Below are 27,535 nucleotides of genomic sequence, written 5' to 3'. Positions count from 1 at the left end.
GAGGTTACAGATTAATAATGCATCCTTTAGTTAATAATAATAAAAAAAAATCACATGCATCTCAACTGCATAATAGCTGTGGATGGCAATTTTATTAGGCCAAGTGCTTCATCAGATGCTAAATAGATAATGCTGGCAAAAGATACATGAAATAATGAGGTTTTTTTTTTTTTTTTTTCCCCTGCTCCTCCAGTAAATCTTTTATCCTGCACATTAGTATAGAACATTAGGAACAATTCTATGAAGATTTATCTCACATATATTTATCAATATTGAGGAAAGTGGGTTCTTGGATTCTGGAACCCTTGACCCCAGTGACTTGTGTGTGTGTGTATCTGGGTTGTGACATTAAGCTCACTGTTTTATTATTTTTGGAGCAAATATGGATCCTACTAGCCCCAGAGCAAAGTGTCATGTCTCTCACATTCTTTGCAGATTTACGGAAAAACTTTGAGCAAGACCCGCAGGGAAGGGAGGTTCCCCTGGAAGGCATGATCGTGCTGCACTGCCGCCCGCCGGAGGGGGTTCCTGCTGCAGAGGTAAGACCAGGCCTGTCCCCAGAAGAGGGGGGGCCGAGTCCCATGTGCCCACAGGTGACATCAGCCAGCCTGGGTCTGGCCTTCTTGCTAAAGATGGTGGTGAGCCTGGGATGGAAATAGGTTGGAAGAGGAAATATTCTCTCCTGGGTTTCCTTGTTGATAGCAGCTCTTGCTAGGGAGCCTGGGTGGAGTTTGTTCTGTGCCCTTGCTTTTTGAGCTTGCTTTGGTTGTGCGGGAGGCATACTTTGGTTCCTCTGTTTGTCATCTTGTGTGTCACCATGGGTGCTCTGCTGTGTGCCTTGGCTTCTGGATCAATCGAATAGGCAAAGAAAGCCACATGAAAGAGTGCAAAGGGAAGGAGGTCAGGCCCTATTGCCAAGTTTCATGGGTGTTTGCATTCACTCATCTTTTGTTTGCTTACAGAGTAAATATTCCCCGAGCATTTTTTATGTTTCAGGCCCTGTGCTGGCATGAGGGATGTGAAAATGCTGAAATGATAGGTCTCTGATTAGTTCCCCCTCCTTCTCAATGAGGCATTGGGAATCCAGAATCACTGTGGGTTTTTTTTTTTTTTCCCCTTTTTTTGAGTTTTAATTGAAGTATAGCTGACTTACAGGTTGTAATAATTTCTGCTGTACAACAAAGGGATTCATTATACATATTCACTGTGGTTTTTGCTCCTTGTTTGTTTTCTAGAAACTCCTATCATACTGTTAGAATATAATTGTCAGTGATAACACTAGGGTAATGGGGACAGCATCCTAAATTTCTCAGTCACTATTTAAAAAGGTTCTGATAGACTGTAATGTGATTCTTAAGGCAGTATTACAGGGGGCCTCAGAAGTACAGGGAGTGCTTGGTAGATTCCTAAATTTATAAATGAGGGCCTGGGAGTTCCTGTTGTGGCTCAGCAGTAACGAACCTGATTAGTATCCATAGAATGCAGGTTCAGTATCTGGCCCTGCTCAGTGTTAAGGAACCAGTGTTGCAGTGAGCTGTGGCATAGGTTGTAGACATGGCTCGAATCCCACATTGCTATGGCTGTCGTGTAGGTTGCTAATGTGGCTCAGATCTGGTGTTGCTGAGGCTGTGGTATAGGCTGGCAGCTACTGCTCTGGTTCGACCCCAGCCCAGGAACTTCCACATGCTTTGAGTGTGGCCCTTACAAAAAAAAAAAAAAAAAAAAAGATAAATGGAGGCCTGAGTGAGGAGTTCCCACTGTAGTGCAGTGGGTTAAGAATCTGATTGCAGGAGTTCCCGTTGTGGCACAGTGGTTAACCAATCCGACTAGGAACCATGAAGTTGCGGGTTCGATCCCTGGCCTTGCCTAGTGGGTTAAGGATCCGGCATTGCTGTGAGCTGTGGTGTAGGTCGCAGATGCGGCTCAGATCCCGTATTGCTGTGGCTCTGGCATAGGCTGGTGGCTACAGCTCCGATTAGACCCCTAGCCTGGGAATCTCCATATGCCACAGGAACAGCCCTAGAAAAGGCAAAAAGACCGAAAAAAATAAAATAAAAAAGAAATCTGACTGCAACAGCTCAGGTTGCTGTGGCGGTGCAGGTTCTATCCATGGCCCAGCACAGTGGGTTAAAATGATCCAGTGTTGCCATAGCTATGGTTTGAATTCAATCCCTGGCCCAAGGGTGCAGCCCCCCCCCCCCAAAAAAAAAACAGAAATAGAGGCCCAGGTCAATCAGTAGACAGACCAGTTGGGGCCCTTCTCTAGGATGCTGGCAAACTGTCCTTAGAGCTATGGTTTACACATGGAGAAACAGAAATACCAAAAAAACAACAGGAACTTTGCTTCACCTTTTAGCAAAAAATTGCTGTGGGATTTTGCATTTGGAAGCACAAAGCAGGAGAAAGTAACGAGGGGAACGAAAAAAACGCACAGACTTGCCTATTTAGAAAGGAAGCCTGCTGGGTGGACATTATTCAAAGCTCAAATGCTTCCCCGAAACGAAGTAAACGGACTTGAAAATTAAAGCAAATATTCCATGCATGATGTGAAATGATGACAAAGGAAAATGCTTATTTTTAGATTTGTATTTAATGTGAAGCAGATACTCAATCTCCTCTGGCCGTAGTCGTGTTCCGGGCCCAGGTAAACATGTCAATCTTATTTCGGACGCCCCAAGTGCTCCTGAAAGTCTAACTTGGGTACCAGCAGTTTGCTGCTGTCCCCTTCATCTCTTAGCATCCCCATTAGGAAATGTTTCATGCATGAAAATGTCTCACTGGCTGTGTATGTACGACCAGGATTCCCTCCAAGCCTATGCTGCGTCCTCTGTCACCTGCAGCACCATCAGAGAGGAGTAAAGGAGAGAAGGGAGGGTCATGGTTTTATTAGCTCTCCTTTGGGAACCGAACGTTCTCTTGATGTCTAAAAATCCATTTTTATGGCTGGAAGAGAACTTAGATATTTCCCTGGCACAGCCTTTGTATTTTAGAGGCAAGAAAACTGATGTTTAGATTGATGACCTACCAAAAGTCTTACACCCATTTAAGAGAGAATTTTCTTGGGAGTTCCCGTCTCTTGGGAGTTCCCGTCGTGGTGCAGCAGAAATGAATGCAACTAGTATCCGTGAGGATGTGGGTTAGATCCCTGGCCTCTCTCAGTGGGTCAGGGATCCAGCATTGCCGTGAGCTATGGTGTAGGTCACAGACAAGTCTCAGATCCCACATTGCTGTGGCTGTGGTGTAGGCTGGCAGCTGCAGCTCCAATTTGACTCTAAAAACAAAACAAAAGACAAATAGTTTTCTTTAGTCTTCTAAATGTTGCTCAGGGCATTCAGAGTAAAAGTCTATTTTATTTTGGTGCCTTACAGGATCCAGGATAGTCTAATCTGTTCTTGCCTCTCACCTTATCTTCTGCTGTTCAGCCTCTGACCTTGCTATAGCCACATCGGCCCAGCCTCCTTGCTCTTCCTCAGTTGCAGCAGCCATGCACCTGCCTCAGGGCCTTTGCACATGCTGACCTTTCAGCTGGAACGCTCTTCTCCAGCTACTTCATCCTTTCTTCCCTTCATCAGGGTATGCTCACATACCACCTGCTCAGTGAGGCCTGCTCAGGGCACTCTGATGAAAATATCACTTCCCTATCCTGAACGTATACTTGCAAGCCCCTTTCTCTGCTTTATATTAACTCTTTAGCACTTACCACGAACATACTGTATTTATTTTGCTTATTTTCTTTCTAGTTTACTGGAATTTAAGCTCCCCAAGGGAAATTTTGTATATTTTTTTTATCACTGTATTCCCAGAACAGTGCTTCTCTCAGCCAGGTATTCAATAAATATCTATGGAATATGAATGAAAGTCATTTCCTTCCTTTATTCCTGAATATTTGAGTTTGTACCAGGGCTAGCCTCAGACAGAACTGTGAAATCCACTAGGATTTTGTCATTTTTTGTCTCAGTCTGGGTACTAGAAAACGGGTAAGATACTCTCCACGTGCTCTTTGAAGACGTAAATAAAAGTAAAGAACACAAGAGAAAAGGGTAAAAAAATATGCAAAGGTAATAGGCAAAGGGGAAAATATACCTTGGTGTGTAAATGCATCTAGGAGTTTGCACACATGCATAAACACACACACACTGAAGCATCTTCCCAGAAGATGCAGGGCTTTAGGAATTACAAGGACCCCAAGACTGTTCAGGACCATGGTCAGTAGGGAGGCTTCCTGTGGGAGAAGAGAGAATGCCTTTTTGCTTCTGGTAGTTTCTGGCAGTCCTTGGTATCTTTGGCTTATAGACACACCACTCCCAATTTCTGCCTCCATCTTCACATGGTTTTCTTCTCTTTGTATCTCTGCACATCCGAATTTCCCTCTACTTATAAGGATGGTGAGTCATTACACTAGGGCTGACCTCAACCCAGTAACCCTTGTGTTAATATGCTGGGTCACAGGGCCTCTGCATTGACCTGATTTCCAAATAAGGCCATGTGCACAGGTTACGTAGGGGCATGAACTTTGGAGGAAGGGGCACCCTTGAACTTAGTTCACTTCCCATTTGACAGTGGATCCCTGTTTTATTTTTATTTTATCTTATTTTTATGTAATGTTTCTCTTTTTCAGGGCTGCACCGGTGGCATATGGAAATTCCCAGGCTAGGGTAGAATCGAAGCTAGCCTACACCAAAACCAGAGCAACACTGGATCCTTAACCCACTGAGTGGGGCCAGGGATTGAACCCACATCCTCATGGAGACTAGTTGGTTTTGTAACCCTCTGAGCCAAAATGGGAACTTCTCCCTTGGTTATTTTTAATCATCATGTAGATGTCATTAGGAATACATTCCAGAGCCAGGCCGGCTGAAAGCAAATAGAGGGGCCATGTCACAGAGCAGCTGGAGCTTCTAGGATGGTTTAAAACAGTAATTTGAAGCTGAGAGGCAGAGGGTGGGTGAGGGGGGGCTTGATATCTACATTTTGTATTATAGATGAAGAAGGAGAATGTTTTGGCTATACTGTAGGCTAATGGCTATTGTGGGGCCCTAACAAGCTTTTAGGGCATCATCTTAAAGTGAGAAAGCATCCTAGTTCCACACACTTGAGTTACTTTGGAATTTCACTTATTTATGAGATAGATACTACTGATATCTATGTGCCAGTACTTGCAGTTCCTTTAGTTTCAGCAAGAGCTTACGGAGTGATTATTACCACCAACATCTGTGATTTTGTGGAAGGGAAGGCAGGATGAGAGGAGAAACTGGGAGAGAGATGAACACAGGTAGGGAAGAAAAGTGCAGATGTTCATACCTTCCATGGTCAGGGGTCTCACAGGATGGAGATGTTGGCCAGGGCCTGTTGTGATCGCAGTCTTTTTCTACTTCCTGCCTTCAGAACCCACAGCTAATGGCTCTCAAGAATTACTGTGATGAGAGTTCCCATCGTGGCTCAGCGGTAACAAACCTGACCAGTATCTATGAGGATGCAGGTTCGATCCCTGGCCCTGCTCAGTGGGTTAAGGATCCAGCATTGCCATGAGCTGTGGTGTAGGTTGCAGATGTGGCTCAGATCTGGAATTGCTGTGGCCGTGATGTAGGCTGACAGCTGCAGCTCCAATTCAACCACTAGCCTGGGAACTTCATATGCCATGGGTGTGGCCCTAAAAAAAAAGACCCCCCCCCCAAAAAAAATTAAGCCTGTTTATTAAAAAAGAAAAGAATGTCAGTGACTGGGAACTGTGTTTGGAAATTGATCAGCTGTGTATTCCTCCCTGTGAAATATTCTCTTCCCTGAGCAGGCACTGTTCCACCCTCCACCGTACCACTTGAGGCCCAAGAGGTCATCACTGGAAGGAGTTGTGGCTGGTGGGGTCACTGATGCACCAGCTGGTTTTGTCTTACTTGGCACCTTGAAAGGCACCTCGGGAGCACATCTTGTTGTCATGAGACACATTAACATTGTCTTCTCTTGGCAAAATAGAACTTACTTGATAACTGAACTGACCCCATCGATGTGACCAGAGAAGGAAGTTTATGTAAGACTAGAAAGAGCTACCATTTTTGGAGTGTCTCCATGTGCCAGGTGCCATGTTAAGTAGGATTTTCTATATTATTCCACTCAATTGGCAAAAGACTGCTATGAGGTGCTAGAAAACTATGGGAATTTTCATGTCCATCTCACAGGAAGATTTGTCCAAGCTCTCAGATCACCAGGAAGCCCTTTGAACCTTAAAGCTCAGATTTTTCCTTTTGCATTTAATAGTTTGGGTTTCTTTGTCAAGAGACTGTGGGTTTGCTTAGTTTTCCCAAAGCCTTTTTGAAGCTCCGGAGCCCCTAGGTCAGTGATAGCGTATTAGCTTGCTCTGCTGCCTGATATTCTACTCTTTGAAATAGAAGGTTTTTTTTTTTTTAATTTAAAATCACTTCTAGCTAATATTCTAAGCCTAAATCTGCTGTATATTCTATGTTTCTCCATTTGAAATAGGTAATCTGGTGGTGGAGCTCAGAACAGAACACAGAGTTTGGGGAGTTGAGGGTAATAAGAGGCCAGGTGCAGGGCAACTTCTGTGATCTTAACCACCCGGAGCCTGGGTTGGATGCTGTCTTAGGAACTAGGAGTCTGTTTAATGTTTATAATCACAGGAAAGTGCCTTGGATGAGAAGCAAAGGGGGCAGATAAAAGGGGAAGTGAGGAGTTCTTGCTGTGGCACAACAGGATTGGTGGCCACTCTGGGATGCAGGTTCCATCCTTTGCCTGGCACAGTGGATTAGGGACCCAGTGCTGCCACAGCTGTGGCATGGGTCACAACTGTGACTTGCATCTGATTTCTGGCCTTAGAACTCCATATGCCTTGGAGTAGCCAAAAAAGGAAAAAAAAAAAGGGGGTGAGAGGACAAGGGTAGGCTCTTCCCTCCTGGCAGTTCTCCTACATTTGGTGGTAGTCTCAATAGATCTTGTTGTCATGAAGAGCTCTGGATATAATTTTGACAAGTGCTTTTTTTTTTTTTTTTTTTTTTTGGCTGCACCAGTGGCTTGCAGAAGTTCCTAGGCCAGGGATTGAACTTGTGTCATAGCTGCAGCCCAAGCCACAGCAGTGACAATGCTGGATCCTTAACCTGCTGCACCAGCAGGGAACTCCCTCATAAATGCATATTGATATCTTTATCCAGAGGTCTCCTGGGTTACTGCAGTGGGGTCTGGAAATAGTAGAAAAGAGCACTGAGGAGGGAGTTCCCATTGTGGCTCAGTTGGTTAAGAACCCAACTAGTATCCATGAAGATGCAGGTTCGATCCCTGCTCTCACTCTGTGGGTTAAGGATCTGGCGTTGCTGCAAGCTGCAGTGTAGGTTGCAGATGTAGCTCAGATTGGGCATTGCTGTGGCTGTGGTGTAGTCTGGCAGCTGCAGTTCTGATTTGACCCCTAGCCTGGGAACTTCCATATGCCATGGGTGTGGCAGCACAGTGGGGGCAAAATATGAACTTCGGAGTCAAAAGGAGGGGGCTCTACCCTGACTAGCATTTCCTAAGTCTATGAACTCTAGCAGTACTAGCCACCCTGAACCTCAGAGTCCTTATCCGAAAATAGGAACAATCCTCTTCTTGTAGGATTGCTAGAGGCAAAGAAGAAGAAAAGCCAAAAATACGCAAAACATCTACCACTGTTTCTTACACTAAATACGTAGTAGAGATTGCTGTGGTTCCTGTTCTTCCTCCTCCATTTCTTTTCTAAAGCGTCATGAACCTTTGATTTTCAGAGGAAGGTATGGGACTCCATTATGGTTGGGGATCCAGATTAAAGCTGAAAACTCTTGCAGTATCTCACACATCTTCAGGCCCATGAAAAAGAAGGATGCTGTAAGACCATCCCTCTTCACATGGGCCAGTCATGAGCTCCATCTCCCCAGCCTGGGCCTTCTGTTCCTGCCTTTCAAGTTCATCAAAGGACAAAGGCACCATTAAGTGTCCCGATTTCCTCTCTTGTAATCTAGCATATGGAGGAAATAAATGGTTATGTCCAGAGGCTGGTGACTATCCATATTTTTCACCTTACCTACCTCGTGGAAGAGTGTAATGAATGGAATTATTATTACCAAAAACACTTTTCAAAAAATGGAGATTTTTCACCAGACTCATTTAGACAAGGGTTTTGATGAAATAATGGGTCATACACATTTTCCAAAAGTACCTGAAATGTGAACAGAAGATAATTCAAGCTTTTCTAAATGCCATGAGCTCATCCTGTCACTGGATGTATTTGAATGGATTTGTAACTAGAGTTGCTTTTAACCTTAACCTTGGGGCAGTTCCAACTGAAGATGGCAACTTTAGCATTTGACACTGTTGTTTAGCTAAAACCAATTTGCTCGTTTCAAAACAATTCATTATCCCACACTGCACTTTTTTATACTCAATTAAATGGGAAATCTATCTTTCATAAAAGTTAGAAATTATGTCCAATGAAAATCTGACATTTTAATGGTTTGCCACAGATTAAAATTGTAGAGGTCTCAATAAACCCTGATTTACTGATGTTGGTTGTAAAATGGTTATTGCTGTTAATAAAGCCTGTAAATCTTAACAGGTTATATTTGCCTTGGACAATAAAACTTGCCATAAAGGCTTAGTGTCTAAGGCTAATTCTGCTCACATCAAGGTAAACAGCTTCCTCAAAATAATTCAATGTCTGAGAATTAAGGCCCAAAGCCAAGCAACTAACAGATTCTAGCCTTGAGTCACTGCAAGCCTGGCAATCGTCTTGTTTTTATCTCACTAAGGAGTCAAGAAGGTACTGGAATTAGAAAGGTCAAGAAGGTCGAGGACCTTAGTTGAGGCAACACGAGCTTGGAGAAGGTTCCTTTCTGCTGGCCGCCAAGGGGGCTTTGCCATTGACCAATCACTAATTTGGAATGTTTATATAAAAAGGGGAGGTTCCAGGAGTGGAAGAAAGAATGCATTTTTTGGTGTTATAAAGTGTGCCAGAGTCACAGAAATGTTAATAGCTGAATGATTGTGGGTGGAAGTGGGGCAGGGAAGTTTAGGGGGAAATGTCGTTTTCAGTTGTCCATGTGTAAATCAAAGGCTTTTTAAACAGCTTGCTTAATCTTGGCCAACTTGGTGAACATTTTCCCTATTTTCTAATAGTGAAACAATTAAAATATTTTCTTCTTATGATAGTTGATTTACAATGTTCTGTCAATTCTGTACGGCAAAGTGACCCAATTATACATATATATACACATACATACACACTCTTTTCTCATGTTATCTTCCATCATATTCTATCATAAGTGATTGGTTACAGTTCCTTGTGGTATACAGCAGGGCCCTATTGCCATTCTAAATGTAATAGTTTGCATCTACTAACCCCAAATTTCAGTCCATCCCACCCCTCTTCCCCCTCCCCCTTGGCAACCACAAGTCTGTTCTCTACGTCTGTGAGTCTGTTTCTGTTCTGTAGATAGGTTCCTTGTGCCATATATCAGGTCCAGATATAAGCAATGTTATGTGGTATTTCTTTCCCTTTCCAACTTACTTCACTTCGTTGCATCTATGTTGCTGCAAATGGCATTATTTTGTTCTTTTTTATGGCTGAGTAGTATTCCATTGTGTATATGTACTACATCTTCTTGATACACTCATATGTTGATGGACATTTAGGTTGTTTCCATGTCTTGGCTGTTGTGATTAGTGCTACAATGAACATAGGGGCGTGTGTATCTTTTTTAATGAAAGTTTTGTCAAGAATCCTGAGCACACAGTGGGTTAAGATTCCAATGTTGTCATGGCAGCGGCTTGAGTCACTGCTGTGGTGCAGATTTGATCCCTGGCCCAGGAACTTTGTGTACTGCTGGCACAGCCAAAAAAAAAAAAAAAATCCCGAGTTTTACAATGCATGTGCCCTGTCCTAGTACTGCAAGGATGCCTCTGACCAATACTTGATAGGGGCCATTGGAACAAAGCAAGTCACTGTGAGTAAGCTAAAGGCTATTTGTGGGCCTTTGATCTCTTTTTCTTTATTTGCAAAATAATGAAGGGAACTTGAATGCTCCTAAAGCCCCTTTCATATCTCTAATCATTCCTGATGTGTAAACAGTAGGAACTGCGTTCTATTTCTGACTTGTTTTCATAATTCTGCCAGGCTGGTGCCAGTTTTCAAGTCCTTTCCCCTTCTCCCCAGTGAGGGTGTTCTTAATGAACGATCCATTTGTTTCAAATGTGTTCATCACCATTAAGCCCAGGAGAGACTCTTATGACACTGAACTGTTTCATACAAGAATCACTGGACTATTGCGTTTAACCTCAATCAAACTGACTATGAAATGAGGTTTTTATTTAAAAAATAAGACTTAGTAATTGACTGGAGGAATGTTGAGGTGCCCAAGTTCTGAAGAAGTGAACCTCAGGAATTAATAATTAATCTCACTGGTTGCCGCCAAAGCAAAGAGAAGGTCTAATAGTCCAGATAAACTTTGCTTTGAGGAGACTGACAATGAGGACCTTTGCAGAAAAGTGACATTTGATTGGGATGTATAATATTGTAATAGAAACCTAATGGGCTCTTAAGAAAAAGGAATGTCGAATTGGTTAAATGCTAGTAATTAAGGGCCAGTAAATTACTTCTCTAAAAACATTCTTGCAAAAAGAAATTTGCTCTCGTAAGAGAGATGGGAAAATGAGGTTAATAGAAGTTATTTAAAAAGTGAATGTCTCCAGCCCAAATACCCTCATCGTTAATACTGGTCCTTAAGTAAATCTTATTAATGGGCTGACTTTTACAACATCCTTATCTGGGATGCTATTTCCTTACTGAGGAAGAAAATGATAGAAGCCGTCTAAAGCTCATGATTTGTATTTATTTTCTTCTTTCTTCTTATTCTGTGCTCCTGGAGGGAGGTAAAACATGGAAGATAGAATTATGTTTTCTGAAGCCATGGGTATAGACCCAGGATGAGAGGACAGTGGTGATGTAGTTACTGGTCTTGCCTCTTTTTTTTTTTTTTTTTTTTTTTTTTTCCCACATCCTGCTAGTCAGCTCTACATGCTCTGCCTTGTTTCTTTCCAAGCTCTGCTCTGCCTATATTATTTAGAGTCCTAACTCTGTGTACCTCCCATTTCTCTTTGTCTGGAGTGTCCTTGACATCCCGCATCTATCTATCTGTAGTTTACAGAGTCCGAGAGGTTGTTTTTTATTTCGTTTTGTTTTGGTTTTTACTTATATTGGAGTAGAGTTGATTTACAATGTTGTGTTAGTTTCAGGTGTACAGCAAAGTGAAGCAGTCATGCATGTATCCATTCTTTTTCAGATGTTTTTTTCCATATAGGTTAGTACTATTTTTTTTTTTTTTTTTGTCTTTTTGCTATTTCTTTGGGCCGCTTCCGCGGCATATGGAGGTTCCCAGGCTAGGGGTCTAATCGGAGCTGTAGCCACCGGCCTAGGCCAGAGCCACAGCAACGTGGGATCCGAGCCGCGTCTGCAACCTACACCACAGCTCACGGTAACGCCGGATCGTCAACCCACTGAGCAAGGGCAGGGACCGAACCCGCAACCTCATGGTTCCTAGTCGGATTCGTTGACCACTGCGCCATGACGGGAACTCCCAGTACTGACTATTAAGTAGAATTCCCTGTGCTATATGGTAGGTCCTTGTTGATTATCTTTTATAGACCGTAGTGTGTATATGTTAATCCCAAACTCCTAATATATCTTTTTGCCCCATCCATTTTAATCAAGCCAGTCTTTGACATCTTCCTTGGCCATCTCGGCTAGTACTGATTTTTCTAGAAATGCCTAATTTAATTGGTATGGACTGCTCAAAGACAGTATTTTCTCTCTAAACATTTTCTTAGCATCATGCCATGAGCATTTTTTTGTTGTTGTCTTTTTATCTACCTCTTGTATTTAACTTCCTGTGGCCATATATCCTATTTCCTCAAGCTAATTCCCTTCAGGATAAGGAATGCAAATTATATTTTTCAATATCCTTTTCCCCCAACTCCTCCCACCTACACCTTCACAGATCACACTCAGGCTTCTGAGAATAGTCTGCAAAGCATCTGTGCCTTAGTGGATGAATATTCACACAACCAATGTTTGGTATACATAATAAACTCAAATGATAATGATCACTTTCAAATTAACAAGGATTTTCACATGTATTGACTCATTTGATCCATAAAGCTACCATTTGTGCATAGGCAAATATAGTAATATCTGTGTTTTATAGAATCACTGATTCCGAACAGAACTTGATGGAGAAACTGTTCTAGAGCCAACATCCATTTCTTATGCGCTCAGCGCCAGGCATGGCTCACAGAATCCTCCCAACAATTTTGAGGTAGGTGAGAATGAGATGCCAGTTTTATAAATAAGGAAATTGAGGCACCAAATGATTAAACAGCTTGCTCAAGGTCACAGTTACTTAATGATTAAGCCAGTAATGGAATCGAGACAGCCTCGCTTCCGAACCTATTCTCTTATAACTCAACCTGATGAAACTTTATTATGTGTTGGGCCTTGCATGCTGAGCACCAGCTGAGTAGGACAGCACGTCTGTCTTTAACTTGCCACCATCTTGTTTCATGCACATGCAGCTAAGACGATGAAGGCAGGCTAGTGGCAATGTGGGCGTGTATGTGTGAACACACATATGCAAGCCTGTGGCTTTTCCTCCAGGGTTTAAAAAATGTATTTCATTGAAATCTAGTTGGTTTACAGTGTTAATTTCTGCTGTACAGCAAAGTGGTTTGGTTATACATATATATGTGCATTCTTTTTCATATTCTTTTTTTTTTTTTTTTTTGGTCTTTTTGTCTTTTCTAGGGCCACACCCACACCCATGGCATATGGAGGTTCCCAGGCTAGGGGTCTAATCAGAGCAGTAACCACAGGCCTGTGCCAGAGCCACAGCAACACAGGACCTGAGCTGCATCTGCAACCTACACTGCAGCTTATGGCAGCGCCGGATCCCTAACCCACTGAGGGAGGCTGGGGATTGAACCCACAACCTCATGGTTCCTAGTCGGATTTGTCAACCACTGAACCATGACAGGAACTCCTCATATTCTTTTCCATTATGTTTTATCACTGGATCTTGAATAGAGTTCCCTGTACTCTACAGTAGGACCTTGTTGTTTGTTCATCCTATATATACTAGTTTGCATCTGCCAACCCTAAACTCCCACTCTGTCCCTCCACCTTGGCAACCACAAGTCTGTTTCTGTGTCTGTGGGTCTGCTTCTCTTTTATAGATAAGTTCATTTGTGTCATATTTTATTTTTGCCTTTTTTATTTTTATTTAGAGCCACACCTGTGGCATATGGAAGCTCCCAGGCTAGGGGTCAAATTGGAGCTATAGCTACAGGCCTACACCATAGCTCATGGCAACCCACTGCACAAGGCCAGGCATTGAACCCACATCCTCATGGATACTCCTTGGGTTCATAACCTGTTGAGCCACAATAGGAACTCCTGTGTTGTATTTTGGATTCCACATATAAGTGATATCATTCAGTTTCCTCTATTTCTTTATTCTGGTCTATGATCCTAGGCCTGAGCCTTATTGTTGCCCAACTATGATTAAACCCTGTCATTTGATGGCCTTGGAATCTGCCTTGTTTTTGCATTCCAGAGATGGGCTGACAGAGTGGCTAAGTGCTAGTGACCTCTTTGAACAAACCTAGATGGGATGGGAGTTTGCATTGTGACTTGGTGGTAATGAACCCAACTAGTATCCATGAGGATGTGGGTTCGATCCATGGCCTCATGCGTTAAGGATCTGGCATTACCATGAGCTGTGGTATAAGTCACAGATGCAGCCTGAATGTGGCATTGCTGTGGCTGTGGTGTGGGCCTTCAGCTGCAGCTGTGATTTGACCCCTAGCCTGGGAACTTCCATATGACACAGGTGCAGCTCTAAGAGGAAAAAACAAACAAACAAAAAAAAAACAAACCCAAACTTGGAAGGGATGAAGCAATGGAGCACTGTTGGCAAAATCTCTCTTTATCCTCCTCTCTCTTCCCTTCCTTTCTCCCTTTTTTTTTCTTTTTCTTCTTGTTGTTGTTGTTGTTCCCCTGGCAGAAAGTTATACCCTTTGTTCTTTCAAAATATTAAACTTTCCTACATGCTTGGGATTTCTCAAATTGGGAAGGAAGCCAACGAATCAAGAGGAAAGGCGATTCTGAGGACAATATGACAAGGGTTGGCAGTCAGTCAATCAAGAGAAAAACAGAACGAGAAACCCATGAGAAAAGGAGATGCATGATTTCTGAGTGAACGTAATGAAGGTGTAGAGCAGTTTCTCTGTCCTGTGCCACCATACACAGTTTAGCCGCCATAAACACTCTTTATATCTAGAATTATGCAGAAGTAAAAGCAGTTTGGGAGGCCTTCCCATAAAGAGCTGCAATTCTGTAATTCAGCAGTAATGCTCCATGGGCCTGAATCAAGAACTCTGTCCCAATCCTGCTGAGACAGCATGGAATTGAAGGCTTCTGTGAAGCATGCCCTATGCCATCCTGACTCACTTAGCAAATATAGGCAGTTTTTTGTTGTTGTTTTTTGTTTGTTTGTTTAGTTTTTTGGTTTTTTTTTTAAGGCAGAACTTATTCAAACAGACACTGCCAACCACCGCAGTCACAGCTTCTCCTGGTAATCCTTTGCCATGATTCCCCAATCGTAATTGCTCTCTGTTTAGTCTGGGTGGGAAGAAATGACATCTTCTCTAGTGCCTTTTGCTTTTACCTAACTGCAGGCAACTGAAAAGTATACTGGCGCTCTGTGTGGTTTTTTGCATAATGGCGAACAGAGCATGCCCATTTCTCCGTCCTGGGGTAGTTAGAGACCCACAGAATAAACACCTGTCTACAGGTACTATGGAGCTACACCCAGCTGATCTTACTACAGTTTAGCTTCAGATCCAGCCTCTGTGCCTACGGCATGAACCCTAGATGGCCTCTTTCACTGCCCCACACAGCTCTCAGGACTCTCCACTCTGTAAACTCCTGAGGAGCTATGATCTTCCCACCTTAAATTCAGCACAGTAAGTACATTGAGTGAAAAAGCGACTTAATGAAACTCCCAGAGCTTTGGTTTGTGCAAAGTGCGGTGGCACCCCACGCTCTAGCTTAGCTCAGCTCACATCTGCACATAACTCAGATGCACTTGGCTATATCAGTTAAGCTTCCAAGAAAAAGCATCCAACACGCAGAGCCGAACATCCCCTGCTGCGGCACATTTTGATTTAAATATAACTGGGGCTCTCTTGGCTCTGGCTTAACTGAATTGGAGCTGTTCTTTTCATTGTGGATTCAGGATGGTCTTACTGATCTGGCTGCCAGTCCTCCCAACAGATTCTCTGTCTAGATGTCTTTATTAATCATGTGTGAGAGTCCGCATCCTCCATGGACCACCAGCACCGGCCCTTGTTAGTTACAAGGGTGTGTTGAAACCTTAATTTCTGTGTGTAGGACGTATCTGGCTCATGATCCACATGCCAACTTAACCGCATCATTGGGAGATGACCTTAGGCAGCTCTGGCTTGACCTGGGGGGAAACAAAAGAACACATCTGCCTGATACCACCCCAGTTTGACAAGAGTCTGGTACACGTTGGCGCATCGACTCTGTATGAGTGGTCAGTTTACTCTGTCCCTGTCATCTGTATACTGCCTGAAGCACCTCAGTTATAGAATCGGTGTATATTTGGAAGAAGTAAAGTATTATGTGGTGATGAACGTCATACATTTGTATCTCCTTGATAGCCAGGGAACTCACACTCTCATTTTTAATGAAAACATTCAAATAATAAGCAAGATGAATTAGTGCTATATAGGGATAATGGTCTTGAGAGAAAAAAAGATAGCAGAGTTCCTGTTGTGGTTCAGCATGTTAAGAACCCAACTAGTATCCTTGAGGGTATGGGTTCGATCCCTGGCCTTGCTCAGTGGGTTAAGGATCTAGCATTGCTTTGAGCTGTGATGGAGGTCACAGATGGGGCTCGGATCCTTCGTTGCTGTTGCTGTGGGTGGGCTGGCAGCTGCAGCCCCTACTCGGCTCTTAGCCTGGGGACTTCCATGTGCCATGAGTGAGGCCCTGAAAAGGAAAAAAAAAAAAAAAGATAGCAAATCTAATGCAGAGAAAAGACCTCAGAGTAGGTGGGAAACCCACAAATGCTGGTATTTGTCATTTCACGGAACATTGTGATCTGCCAAGATGTTCACATCCTCACGAGTGATCATTGTTAGTTACCATATACCGAGGCCCCTCTGCTAGGCACTGAGCATATATCCTTGGATATCATTCTCTCAGCTGAGTTAGGTACTGTTAGCATTTTCATGTTGCAGATGTGGAAATAGAGGCCTAGTTTAAGTACCTCCCCCAAAGCCCCTCTGAGAATAAGGGGCTTCATTGTCTTTGATTTCAAAGCCCAAATCTTGAGGCAACCCTACAGTGTCTGACTATTTACCATGTGCCACGTGCTTCATAAGTGAGGAAGTGGAGATTCCAGCAAGGCTGTTTCTGAGTCCATTGTTGGCTCTTCTCTGTTATATCAGATGACCCTCCCATTGATTCTGGGTTAACTTTGCTGAACTTGTATTAGAGCATAATGAGCAGACAACTCATGGGAGTTCCCTTGTGGTGCAGCAGGTTAAGGATCCAGTGTTGTCACTGCAAGGCTCTGGTCACTATTGTGGCTCAGGTTTGATCCCTGGCCCCAGAACTTCCACGTGCTGCCGGTACAGCCAAAATCAAAGACAACTCATGGACAATCTCTTGCTTGGTCTTATACACCTTTAATCTCTTAACACTTCAATAGATGGGTTCTTTGCCTCAACAAGAAATGAGGCATGGTCTCTCTTCTTGACAAACTCAAGCATCCAGTAAATGAAATCAGTAAGCAAATAACTGTCTAAAATGCAGTATGCTTCCTGTCATAATATTTATAGTAAGAGTAATAAAGTAGTCAGGATGTGATTATTTCTGTGGGCCAGAATTGTCAACCAAGACTTTTCAGAGTGTCATCCTCATTGAGGTTTTTGGTTTTGTTTTGTTCTTTCCTTTTTAGGGTCACTCGTGTGGCATATGGAAGTTCCCAGGCTAGGGGCTGAATTGGAGCTACAGCTGCTAGCCTGTGCCACAGCCATGGCAACTCTGGATCCTTAACCCAAAGAGCGAGGCCAGGGATCGAACCTGCATCTTCTTGGATACTAGTTGGGTTCTTAACCACTGAGCCACAATGGGAACTCCCTCATTGAGGTTTTGAAGGATGAACAAAAGGTCATCATGGTGGAAAATTATACAGGACACTCGGGCACAGGATCAGCTTGGTTAAAAGCAGGCAGGTATGAAACAGCATGGTTGGCCAGGAAGTGCATTTAGTTTCATTTTGAGAGAGCCTAAAAAGCATGAGAGAGAATCAGTGGAGCAGAGACTCATGGACAGCCTTGTTGTCTGTCTGAAAACCTGTTTTTTTTCTTTTTTTAAATGTCTTTGTTTAGAAAAACTTTAATTTTTGGCTCATAAGTGATAGGGAGCCAAGGAAGGATTGTTCTCAGAGAAGTGAAATGCCACATTTATGTGTCTGTGTTTTTTGATGTCCCCATATTTTTTTTTTTTTTATTTGGCCACCCCATGGTGTATGGAGTTCCCAGACCAGAGATCAGATCTGAGCTGCAGTTGTGACTTACTCTACAGCTGCAGCAACACCAGATCCTTTAATCCACTGTGCTAGGCTTGGGATCCAAACTGTGTCCTGGCACTACAGAGGTGCCTCTGATCCCCTTGTGCCACAGCAGGAACTCCAATGTCCCTGTATTCTTTAGTTCAAGGATTCACTAGTTAGATTGCAGTAGGGAAGAATGTGGGAAGCTGTAAATGTGTTTGTCTCTATGTCATCCTTGGATTGCCTCTTTAAAAGCTATTTATGTATAAATCAGTGACTTCTAACTTGCCCAAAAGTCTCCAGAATGAGACCAAAATATCCATAGCAGAGCCTCCTTTCAACAGTGCCCTGGCTAAGTGCTGGGACCATTGTCCCTGCCTCTCTGATCTGGGCCCTCCTGTCTTTTCTGCCTATGGGAGTGAGGGTGGGATTGCTTAGAGCTGCCTGGAGGGGGTGTATACTGTGTAGACGTCTCTGTTCACCAGCCTTGATGCTGCGGCCTCAGAGCCCATCAGCCTGGATTCACTCCCTTCATTTTGCCCCACTCACGTCCAGGGCACCCTTCTCTTATCAGAACAAAAGTAGCAACTGAAGAGATGGGGTGGAGGATCCTTAGGACATTAGGTGTCCTGCACCAGGCCTTCACCTCTGTATTCAGCATGGGCTTCCGAGATGATTTGACCCAACCTGGGGAGGTTTCCTTTACCTCCTTTGTACACCTGGGAAGGTGCTGAGGTTCTTTGGTCTCCTGGTAACAGAGTCCATGAGAAGCACAGGTGAAGCCCTGGCTTTTCAGGCTCCCCCAGATATGAGGGTATTTCACCAAAGCCTGGGTTCAGGGCAGAAGACAGAGAATAGAGTGTTGTCATTATTATTTCCACGAGACAGGAGCTTTTCATCCAGGTTATGGTAGGTATCTTCTCAAAGGCTCTTTAGCCCCTCCGCCCTGGAAATAGCTTTTATTTTCTCTCGGTTCACCTCTGCCACTCATCCTGGGAAGTGAGTCTGTCCTCACATTGTCCCCTTGTCCCATTGTCTCAGTGACTTCTGCATCTGCTTTTATCCTGTATGCCCTTGTCCAGGTCAGCTGGGTCCCTCAAGCCTCCCCGGTGCTCCCATGACATTGAAAATGCTGGGACCCTTGTTCCTTTCATTTGTCTGCTTCCAAATCTGAACTTTTGCTCTTTCCCTAAATACTTGAGCCTAATCAAGCTCTTATTAAGGGATTTTCAGCCCTGAGTCTCCTGGTTTCTGTTGCCCTTCTGGCTTCCAATAGCAACTATGGGTCCCTGAGGCAATTGGGGACAGGCTCTGTCAAGGCTAATCCCCCTCCCATCTCTGGTACTGGTCAGTCAGCACTTAACTCACACTCAGACTCGATGGAGCATGAGACAGAGCTGGGGTCCTCAACCTCAATAATATTCATCTGTGGAGCTGGAGCTGCCTTTTGTTGTGGGGGATGGGGCACTGTCCTGCTTAGTGTGGGGTGCTTATAGCATCCTTGATCTCTTCCCATCAGATGATAATAGCAACTCACACCCCTTTTTGTGACAACCAAGAATGTTTCCAGAAATTGCCAAATGTCACCCCTGCTTGGGAATCCCTGACACAATGCATCTGTTCTAATTCAGAATTCTCACTAAGATGCTGGCCACAGTGTCTAATACAGGAGCTGCCATAAAGCAGGTGCTCAAAATTTTTTGGTCTGTTTGAGCTCAGCATCAACAGATAGTTGTTAGCACCTGCCCACTGGCCTGGACTCACACTGCAGGCATTGGAAACCATGCCGTATTCATCTCTTTATAGTCAGCCTTGAGCAGAATACCTGGCGTGGAATTGGCACTCAGAAAACACATGTTGAGGCAGTGCTTAAAGGAAAAGAGAAGGCAAAAAGCTCCAACAAAAATGATCTTTAGATTCTGCTGATAAATCAAGGAGTTAACCTGTGTGGGGTGGGAATGACCTGGGCTGTGAAGGATGCATTGAATCCATACAAAAAGAGCTGGATAGGTGTTCCTTTGTGGCACCGTGGGTTAAGGATCCAGCACGGTCACTGCAGCAGCTCAGGTCACTGCTCTGGTGTGAGTTCAATCCCTGGCCTAGGAACTTCTGCATGCTGCAGGCACGGCCAAAATAAAATTAAATAAAGAAGAGCTAGATAAAGTGGAAACCAATGTGAGCAGCATAATGGGTCAGGTGGGCAGAAGTTCTGTTTCCAAAGAGGTGGTCCTTGTCTATACCCTGTCCGTACTTCTCAGATGGCCCACATTGCTTTACATGAAAATAAAAGCCACTGCACAGCTAGCCACAGACTGCATCCATGGCCTCAAACTGGTGGATTACAAATGTACGCCATGGATAAATCCCATGAGGCCACTACCACCTTGCTGAGGAAGTCACCTCCAAGTAGAAAACCTGCTTAACTGGATCAGAACCCTTACAAAGACCCAGCGTATTCCTGGAGGATGTCCCTTATGCTCCACTAGGGCAAACCTAAGATGGACATGCTATGGGATAACCATAGCTTCTCTTGATCCAGCTGTAGAGGAAATGTGACATATTGAAGCAGGAAGAGCTAAATTCCAGACCCCCTTCTCAACTCTCAATTAGGAAAGTTAAAACTCTTTGTTTTGTTTTAGCGATACTATTACTTTTTCTACTTAAAAAGGTAAGGGGCTGGGAATAAAGCAATCTCTTGGGGACCCCTTATAAATCGAAGAGAGGCTTTACTTACTAGAATCACATTATTAAAGAGCGTGGATCTTACAATCATAAATCAGACAGTAGAGTTCAATCCAAGCTCCGCTTCCTCTTAGCTGTTTGATCTTGGACTAACTCTGTAACCTTTCTGAACGTCAGGGTCCTTCCTCGTGTGCAAAATGGGACAAAAGTGCCTCATAGGATGCTGTGAAGATTAATTTAAATGAGATACTGAGTTCTTAGCACAGAGCACAGTAAATGGTTATTGTCTGTATTAGTAATATTAGATAGATTAAAAAAAAACCCATTAACACTTCATTGCCTTATTTTACTGTCTGTCCATAGCATACCACCAGCACATTTAGGGGAACTAGTTCTGCTTCTGTGATATTCTCACACTATGATATGTTGTTGACCCAGGTCAGTGTTGAGGTTTGCATCCATAATTTTCTCTTCCTAAACCACATGGTCCAACTTCATCCCCTACCCCATTCGACCTGTGACAACAGCACATCCTATTTGGATCCAGGCTGACGCATTCTTTCCAAACTGTCATGATCTCCCTCAGTTTTAGGAATATAGAGACTGAGAGAGTCTTGTGTTCTCAGTGACAAATCCATTTACTTTCAAAGTCAAACAATGAAGAATGTGAACAACTTGATTTTGGCATTGAAAGTGCTTGGTACCAGTCAAGGTGGGAGATCTGGGATCAATATGACTAATGGATCCAAGCTCCGAGTGGCAGAGTCAGCAAAAAGGATAAATTTATCTTCTTTCTCATGCCTCTTGGATGGTAATTTCTCCTCACTGTCTCATCTGTGATAGCCTACGTTGTGTTCTACACAGCGGCTGTCAGACCAATCATGAACCCAGACTGGGAAGCATTTGGTCCATACATCCAGTGTGTCAAGCTTTGAGTCATTTTTATGTTTGTTTGTTCCCCTTATTACTTTCTTTGGCTGAGTAAAATCTCTATTACTTTGGGCTCAGGAACAAAGAATGAGCTGTGAACACCCGAGGCGTACATTTTATTTTATTTTTATTATTTTTTGTGATGACTTCATTATTCCCTTATGCCTGAGTTTTTCCCCAAATTGTTTTTATTCCTTTTTCTTTCTTCAGCATCCTCTTTTTTTGGCTTCTCCATTTGTTTATTCCAGCTGCATGGAAGTCAGCTGATGCCATGGCTTGGCCTTTCTCCTTCAGAGCAGTGAATGGTTCCCAGATTTCTGGATTTCACAGACCAGTGAAATCAGTTCCCTCCTCTCTTTATAAGAGAATGGACCAGCCAAGTGTTGACTACTTTTTTTTTCCTTCGGGGAAGGACATTAAGACATAAGAGCCATTTTCCATAACTATTATTTCATTTAGAAAAGGACATTTAACAATGCATTTAGCATACAATTTCAGAATTACACATTTTTAAATTATTTTTTAAATTGAAGTATGGTTGATTTACAATGTTGTGTTAGTTTCTGGTGTACACCAAAGTGGTTCAGTTATATGTACACACACACATTCTTCAAATTATTTTCTACTGTTTATTATAGGGTATTGAATATAGTTCCTTGTGCTGTACATTAGGACCGTTGATTATTTTATATATAGTAGCCTGTATGAGCTAATCCTAAATTCCTAATTTATCCTTCCCCTACCCCTTCTCCTTTAGTAACATGTTTTCTGTGTCTGAGTCTTTCTGCTTTGCAAATATGTTCATCTGTGTCAATTTTTTTAGATGCCGCATATGACTGATAGCATATGCTATTTGTCTGACTTACTTAGTATGGTCATCTCTAGCTCCATTCATGTTACTGCAAATGGCATTATTTCATTCTATATTATACCTTTTAAATAAATTTAGGTTTATAATAAATTTTATATAAATAAATTTTAACAAGTTTTATAATTTATTATTTAATGATAAAATTTTATAATACATTTCATTATAATTATGAATATAATAAATGTATTGTATATAAAATGTATTTTAATATATATTTTAATTTTTCCTTTATAAGACTATAAATCATGCATCTCGTGAATGAGGGTTATATGGCACCCCTCACCTTCCTGTGTGCAACACTGGTGGATTAGAGTTAAGAAGAGTGCTCAGGGCTATCTATAGTAGAAGTAACAATTAAAGATCTCTTTAGTTCTTTAATCAATTCCTATGCATTAGCCTCCATTAAAGAAATGCCTCTCTTCACATTTTGTCCATGTGTTTGCCACGAAATCGGTCCTGCCCAGAAGAGAAATCAGCTTGCATTTCCATTAGAAGCTATAGCAGTGAGTAAAGCATCAGAGTTTGTGCTAATATTTACTAGAAGGCAGAGGAGAACCCATGAAGGAGCTCGACCCAGTGGGGCACACTAGGGCTCCAAGAGCAGACATGATTGGACTTGAACTTTGATCTAGTGGCTCATCCATTCACAGCATGCTTGACCGATGATGACTTTTTATTTTGTGTTTGATTTGCACATTCATGCACAAAAAGGCTTGAGCTCTGGCATCAACAGCCAGGAATTCAATCCCTGCTTCCGCCAGTCATGGCTGTGTGATCTTGGATTGATTGGATCCTCCAATCCTGGCTGTGTGATCTTGGATGACTTCCTCTTCTAAGCTGATGTTCTCACTTACAGAGATAAAAGCAATGCTCATGCTCACCTGTGGATAGACCTAAGACTTAAATGAAACGGCAGAGGTAAGAATGACTGGGCATACTGCTTAACACACAGCCTTTTGGAATCCAAAGCCGTTCCCATACTCTTTTTTTATTTAACTGCATCCCTATTTTTAAGGCAAAACCTAACTGGGGCATCTCAAAATTGGTCACGGTATCTCTCTAAATTAATTGCTATGGTTCTTCCCTCTCCTAAGTCAGCCAGCTCTTTCGAATCACACCCATATATGTATTTGCCTACATAAACCTCCTTGTTAATTTGTTCTTTAACATCGGGCCTTTTTCAATTTCAGGAATGTTAATTATTATTTATCACCCTTAATTATTATAATCTACCACATGCTTATTTTGAGTGCATGTGTCTGTGTGTCTGTGTGTGTGTGTGTTTAACTCAGGAGTCCATGAACTTGAGCAGGCTCTGGTAGCCTTTTATCTGTTTTCCAATAACACCATTTCATTCCCAGCCCTGACAGGGCATTCTACGGTGATAGGCTCTACAGCTGCTTTACTGACAAACATAAACTTCCCTTGATTTTTGAGTGTTCTGCAGAGGTTGGTACAGTATTGTAAAATATCTTTAAAACTCTATCACTTGGAAAAAAAAATGTTCGAAATGTGCCTTATAGGTGCTCTTTTATCAAATGTTGAACACAGGGTCTGGCACTTTAATGGGCTCCCCTCGATGTTCTAGTGAATATCTACATAAACTCTGATGGTTTATTTACTACTGTAGCTTTTAATGGAAATGTAAAATAATTTCTCTTCTGGGCAGTCCGGATTTCATTGCAAGCACATCAACAGAATGTGAAATTCACATAAAATGCCAAGTTGCAAGTACCACCAAGGCTGGAAGTCCTTGCTGCCTATTGTAGATGGGCTGGTGTATTTACTATAGTAAAATGTAATGTGGCGGGGATTGCTGGATTGTAATAAAACAATGTGGTGCTCGAGGAAGAAAGCAAAGGGGGTTGGTGAATTACAGCAGTCATTGTACCTTGTTTCTTCCCGTTACTGCAAATGGAGTATGATTATTAAATGCGGGCAGTGTGCATTTTACACGCTTAGTGATACATCGTGGGTTTTATGTGTGCCTGGAATAGCAATATTTGCTTTACTTTTAGGGAACATTAGTTACCAATACAGTAAGTGTATTTCATTTTTCATCGAAGACGTACTGGCTTCAGTTCTCAAGTCAGAGTGTGCAATCTGTGTCCTGATGACTATTGATCTCAAAGTCTGTTGAAAAGTAAGCAAGACTGGTTTTGTAATAAGCAAACACGGGTGCTGCTGCTGCTCACTGAGACGCCTGGAAGTGGAGAGAGCTGCAATAAATAAGAGTTTAATTAAATTGCTCCTTGGTAGATAGTGGAACTATTTCTCAGCTTTGGTTTAGAAGCCGCAGGCTCTCTTTTTCCTCTTGATGTATGTCTGGCCTTCTCATTAATACTCATGGGAACTATGTTTAGTGAAGGGGCAGCTGACCCCATGTCCCATTGTGTCTGCAAAATACCACATGGGTTTTTCTCTCTTGGGTTACTCAGATATTTTTTTTAAATGCAAAGAAAGAATTAAATCTCATGTATAAGAAAATCTCAAAGTATAAATTCTATACAATACTCTGAGTATCTTATAAAGGCTAAAATAATCATCCTAAGATCTTAGGAACCTATAAATAGATCCATATGTGTTTTGTATAGGACTTCGTTTCAGATTGTAATTTTAACCAAAAGATTCAAATAAAACCTCCCCTTGGAATTTAACTCTCTGATTAGTTCTATGCATATATATGATTAAGGTGCTTGGTAAACCATGGAAACCCTACTCCTAGGCTAGAAATGAATGAAAATGATTAATTAGTTTCTGTAAGGTATTACATTTATAGCAGGGCACATGTAGCCTTCAGCACACTTGGGTTCAAAGCTGTCTGAAAGATACAAGTGCTTGAAAATGATTAAAGCAGAGCTGGCAAGTTACAGTTTCCACTTGGTGTGTTGCTGTTTCTTTCCCGAGAGCACAGGCTGGGACTATGTATCATCCAGACATCCTCAGTGCTCTAGCAAGAGATGTTTCATTATTTCTGTGTACAGGTTCAGACATGTTTTGGATAATACCATCAGGCAAACCTATGTATACATGTAGAGCCCAAATCTGTATATGAAACGACCTTGCTGTTTTATAATTGCCTGTGTTTTCTCCCAGACATCTGACTTGTTGGTACTGGAGATGGATTCACTTAACAAAACTCTAGACTGGCTCTGAGCACCCTGGGGAACACTTAATACTTATAACCTACCATGTGCTAACTCTATATCCTTGGAAGCCAATGGCCCACTCCTACTGACTCTTTAGCACCCATCTACTAAACAATGGTCAAAAACTCCAACAATTTTAGGAGTTGCTGCTATGGAGCAGTAAATTAAGGATCCGCCTGCAGCTTTGGTCACTACAAGAGCACAGGTTTAAGCCCCAGCTCCACCACAGTGGGTTAAAGGATCCACTGTTGCCACAGCTGTGGCATAGATTGCAGCTGCAGCTTGGATTCAGTTCCTGGCCCAGGAATTTCTATATGCCTTGGGTGCAGCCATTTAAAACAACAACAAAAAACACAACTTCAGACATCATTCTAAATTAAACACAGGTGTGAACAAAAGGTAATCAGGAATTTTTAAAGATAAAGCAAAAACAAGAAGTCCTGTTGTGGCTCAGTGGGTTAATAACCCAACATAACCCTTCGCCCATTGGGTTAAGGATCCAGCGTTATCTCGAACCCTAGCCTGGGAACTTTCATATGCTGCAGGTTCGGCCATAAAAAGGAAGAAAAACAAAAACAGAAATAAGTGAAAAAAGCCTTTCATAGATTCCATCATATCAGCCTCTTCCCTAGTTTTTCTTATCAGTTTTGTGCACACCCTCTAGAGTCAAACCCAGTGAGTGACCTTTAGGAGAGTGTTACAAATTCCAAACAATAACATTCAGACATAATCACCTGGCTTAACTAATCTAGTAATTTCTGCCCCAATTTGTTTGATTAATCATCTTGTGATGACAGAGGAGTTTGGGAAGGAGGTGGGGGATTCTTAGCACACTCAGGGCACCTTTATTATATTAATTTGTCACCATTGCCTTCATAGCAGGCACACAGTCTTTTCCCCTGGTGAATAAGTTATAGTACGTGGGTCTTTCATCTTTACATAGCAAAATCTAGCCCTTTTGTTTCTGTGGCAGATACTCCACGATTTTCAAATAGTCATCATTGCAGAAAATTTCAAATGCCATTCTCCAGTTGATAGCACTTTATTTTTTTTTTAAGGCTCTTTTGACTCTTTTTGTATTTACTGCACTGTGTTGTTGAAAGAAATGTGTGAATTTAGTATATATGTGACAGGCAATACTACATTCCTTAGACTTTAAGACGCTATCTATTATAAGAGCCATTACTTTATATACCACTAGAAAAGACTGATTTTTTTTTTTTTTTTTTTGCTGTGCCCACAACATGTCGAAGTTCCTGGGCCAAGGACAAAACACACCAACAGCAGTGACCCAAACCACTACAGTGATAAGGCCATATCTGTAACCTACCGAGCCACCTGGGAACTCCATAAAAAAGGCCGCTTTTTAAGATATTATCAACTATAAAACACAACCATATTTCAAAGATATCAGTGTAAAAAGTGTGCACATATATTTTATAATCAGAGAAATGTGTGCTATTTCTACTCTTTCTTTCCTTTTCTGTAGTATTGAACTTTAGACTCTAACTTCTTTTTTTACTTGAAGTACAGTTGATTTACAATGTTGTACCAATTTCTGCTATACAGCCAAGTGACTCAGTCATATATATATACACATTCTTTTTCTTATATTATCTTCCATCATGGTCTATCCCAGGAGGCTGAATATAGTTGCCTGTGCTTTAGAGTAGGACCTCGTTGGTCATCCACTAATCCTAAATTCTGACACCATCCCACTCCTCCCTCTCCCCCTTGGCAACCACAAAAGTCTGCTGTTTATGCCTGTGGGATACTTACTCTTGATGATGTAATAATTAGAGATTTCCTACCAGTTTCCAATGGGAAAATATCTGTATATATCCTAGAATTAGCAATTGTTTAATCTGGATAGAATCATCATAATTACCTAGACTTGTCCAACCCCTTATTTATACATATGAGGAAATCAGCATCAGGATGCAAACCCAATCAAATGCCAGTCATTGGTACCGGTATTGTGAGTTTCTTTGGTTCAGAGATGGGGCGTAGACCCTGGACATCCAGAGCTTCTGTCCTTTTGCCTTTTATTTGCCACTTTCCTCCCAAACTCCCAACACTGATTCAATAGCCAACTTGTTTTTACCCCTAAATGATGATAACAATGTTTTCTGCTGTTTTAAATAAAAGAGTGGAAAGCAGAGTTCCCATCATGTCTCAGCAGTAACAAACTGGACTAGTATCTATGAGGACTTGAGTTTGTCTCAGGCCTTGCTCCATGAGTTAAGGATCTG

The 27,535-nt window shown here is 42.3% G+C and overlaps 1 protein-coding gene across 16 annotated transcripts in view; it reads left to right on the top strand.

The window, feature by feature from the left end:
* The window catches only part of UNC5D (unc-5 netrin receptor D), a 613,063-nt gene that overhangs the window by 391,488 nt on the left and 194,040 nt on the right, over positions 1-27,535 (top strand). For all 16 annotated transcript variants that reach the window (XM_021076125.2, XM_021076135.2, XM_021076133.2 and 13 more), the window contains exon 4: positions 436-539. In XM_021076125.2, the coding sequence (XP_020931784.1) occupies positions 436-539 (104 nt within the window). The remainder of the gene's footprint in view (positions 1-435; positions 540-27,535) is intronic.

This window comes from Sus scrofa, chromosome 15 (assembly GCF_054392235.1).
Source record: "Sus scrofa isolate SSC_HxYL_T2T_F1_AM1 chromosome 15, Sscrofa_HxYL_maternal_Yorkshire_Landrace_v2.0, whole genome shotgun sequence".
In the NCBI taxonomy this organism is placed as follows: domain Eukaryota; kingdom Metazoa; phylum Chordata; class Mammalia; order Artiodactyla; family Suidae; genus Sus; species Sus scrofa.
The sequence above is the reverse complement of the archived record's forward strand: the minus strand, read 5'-3'. Positions and strand labels throughout refer to the sequence as shown.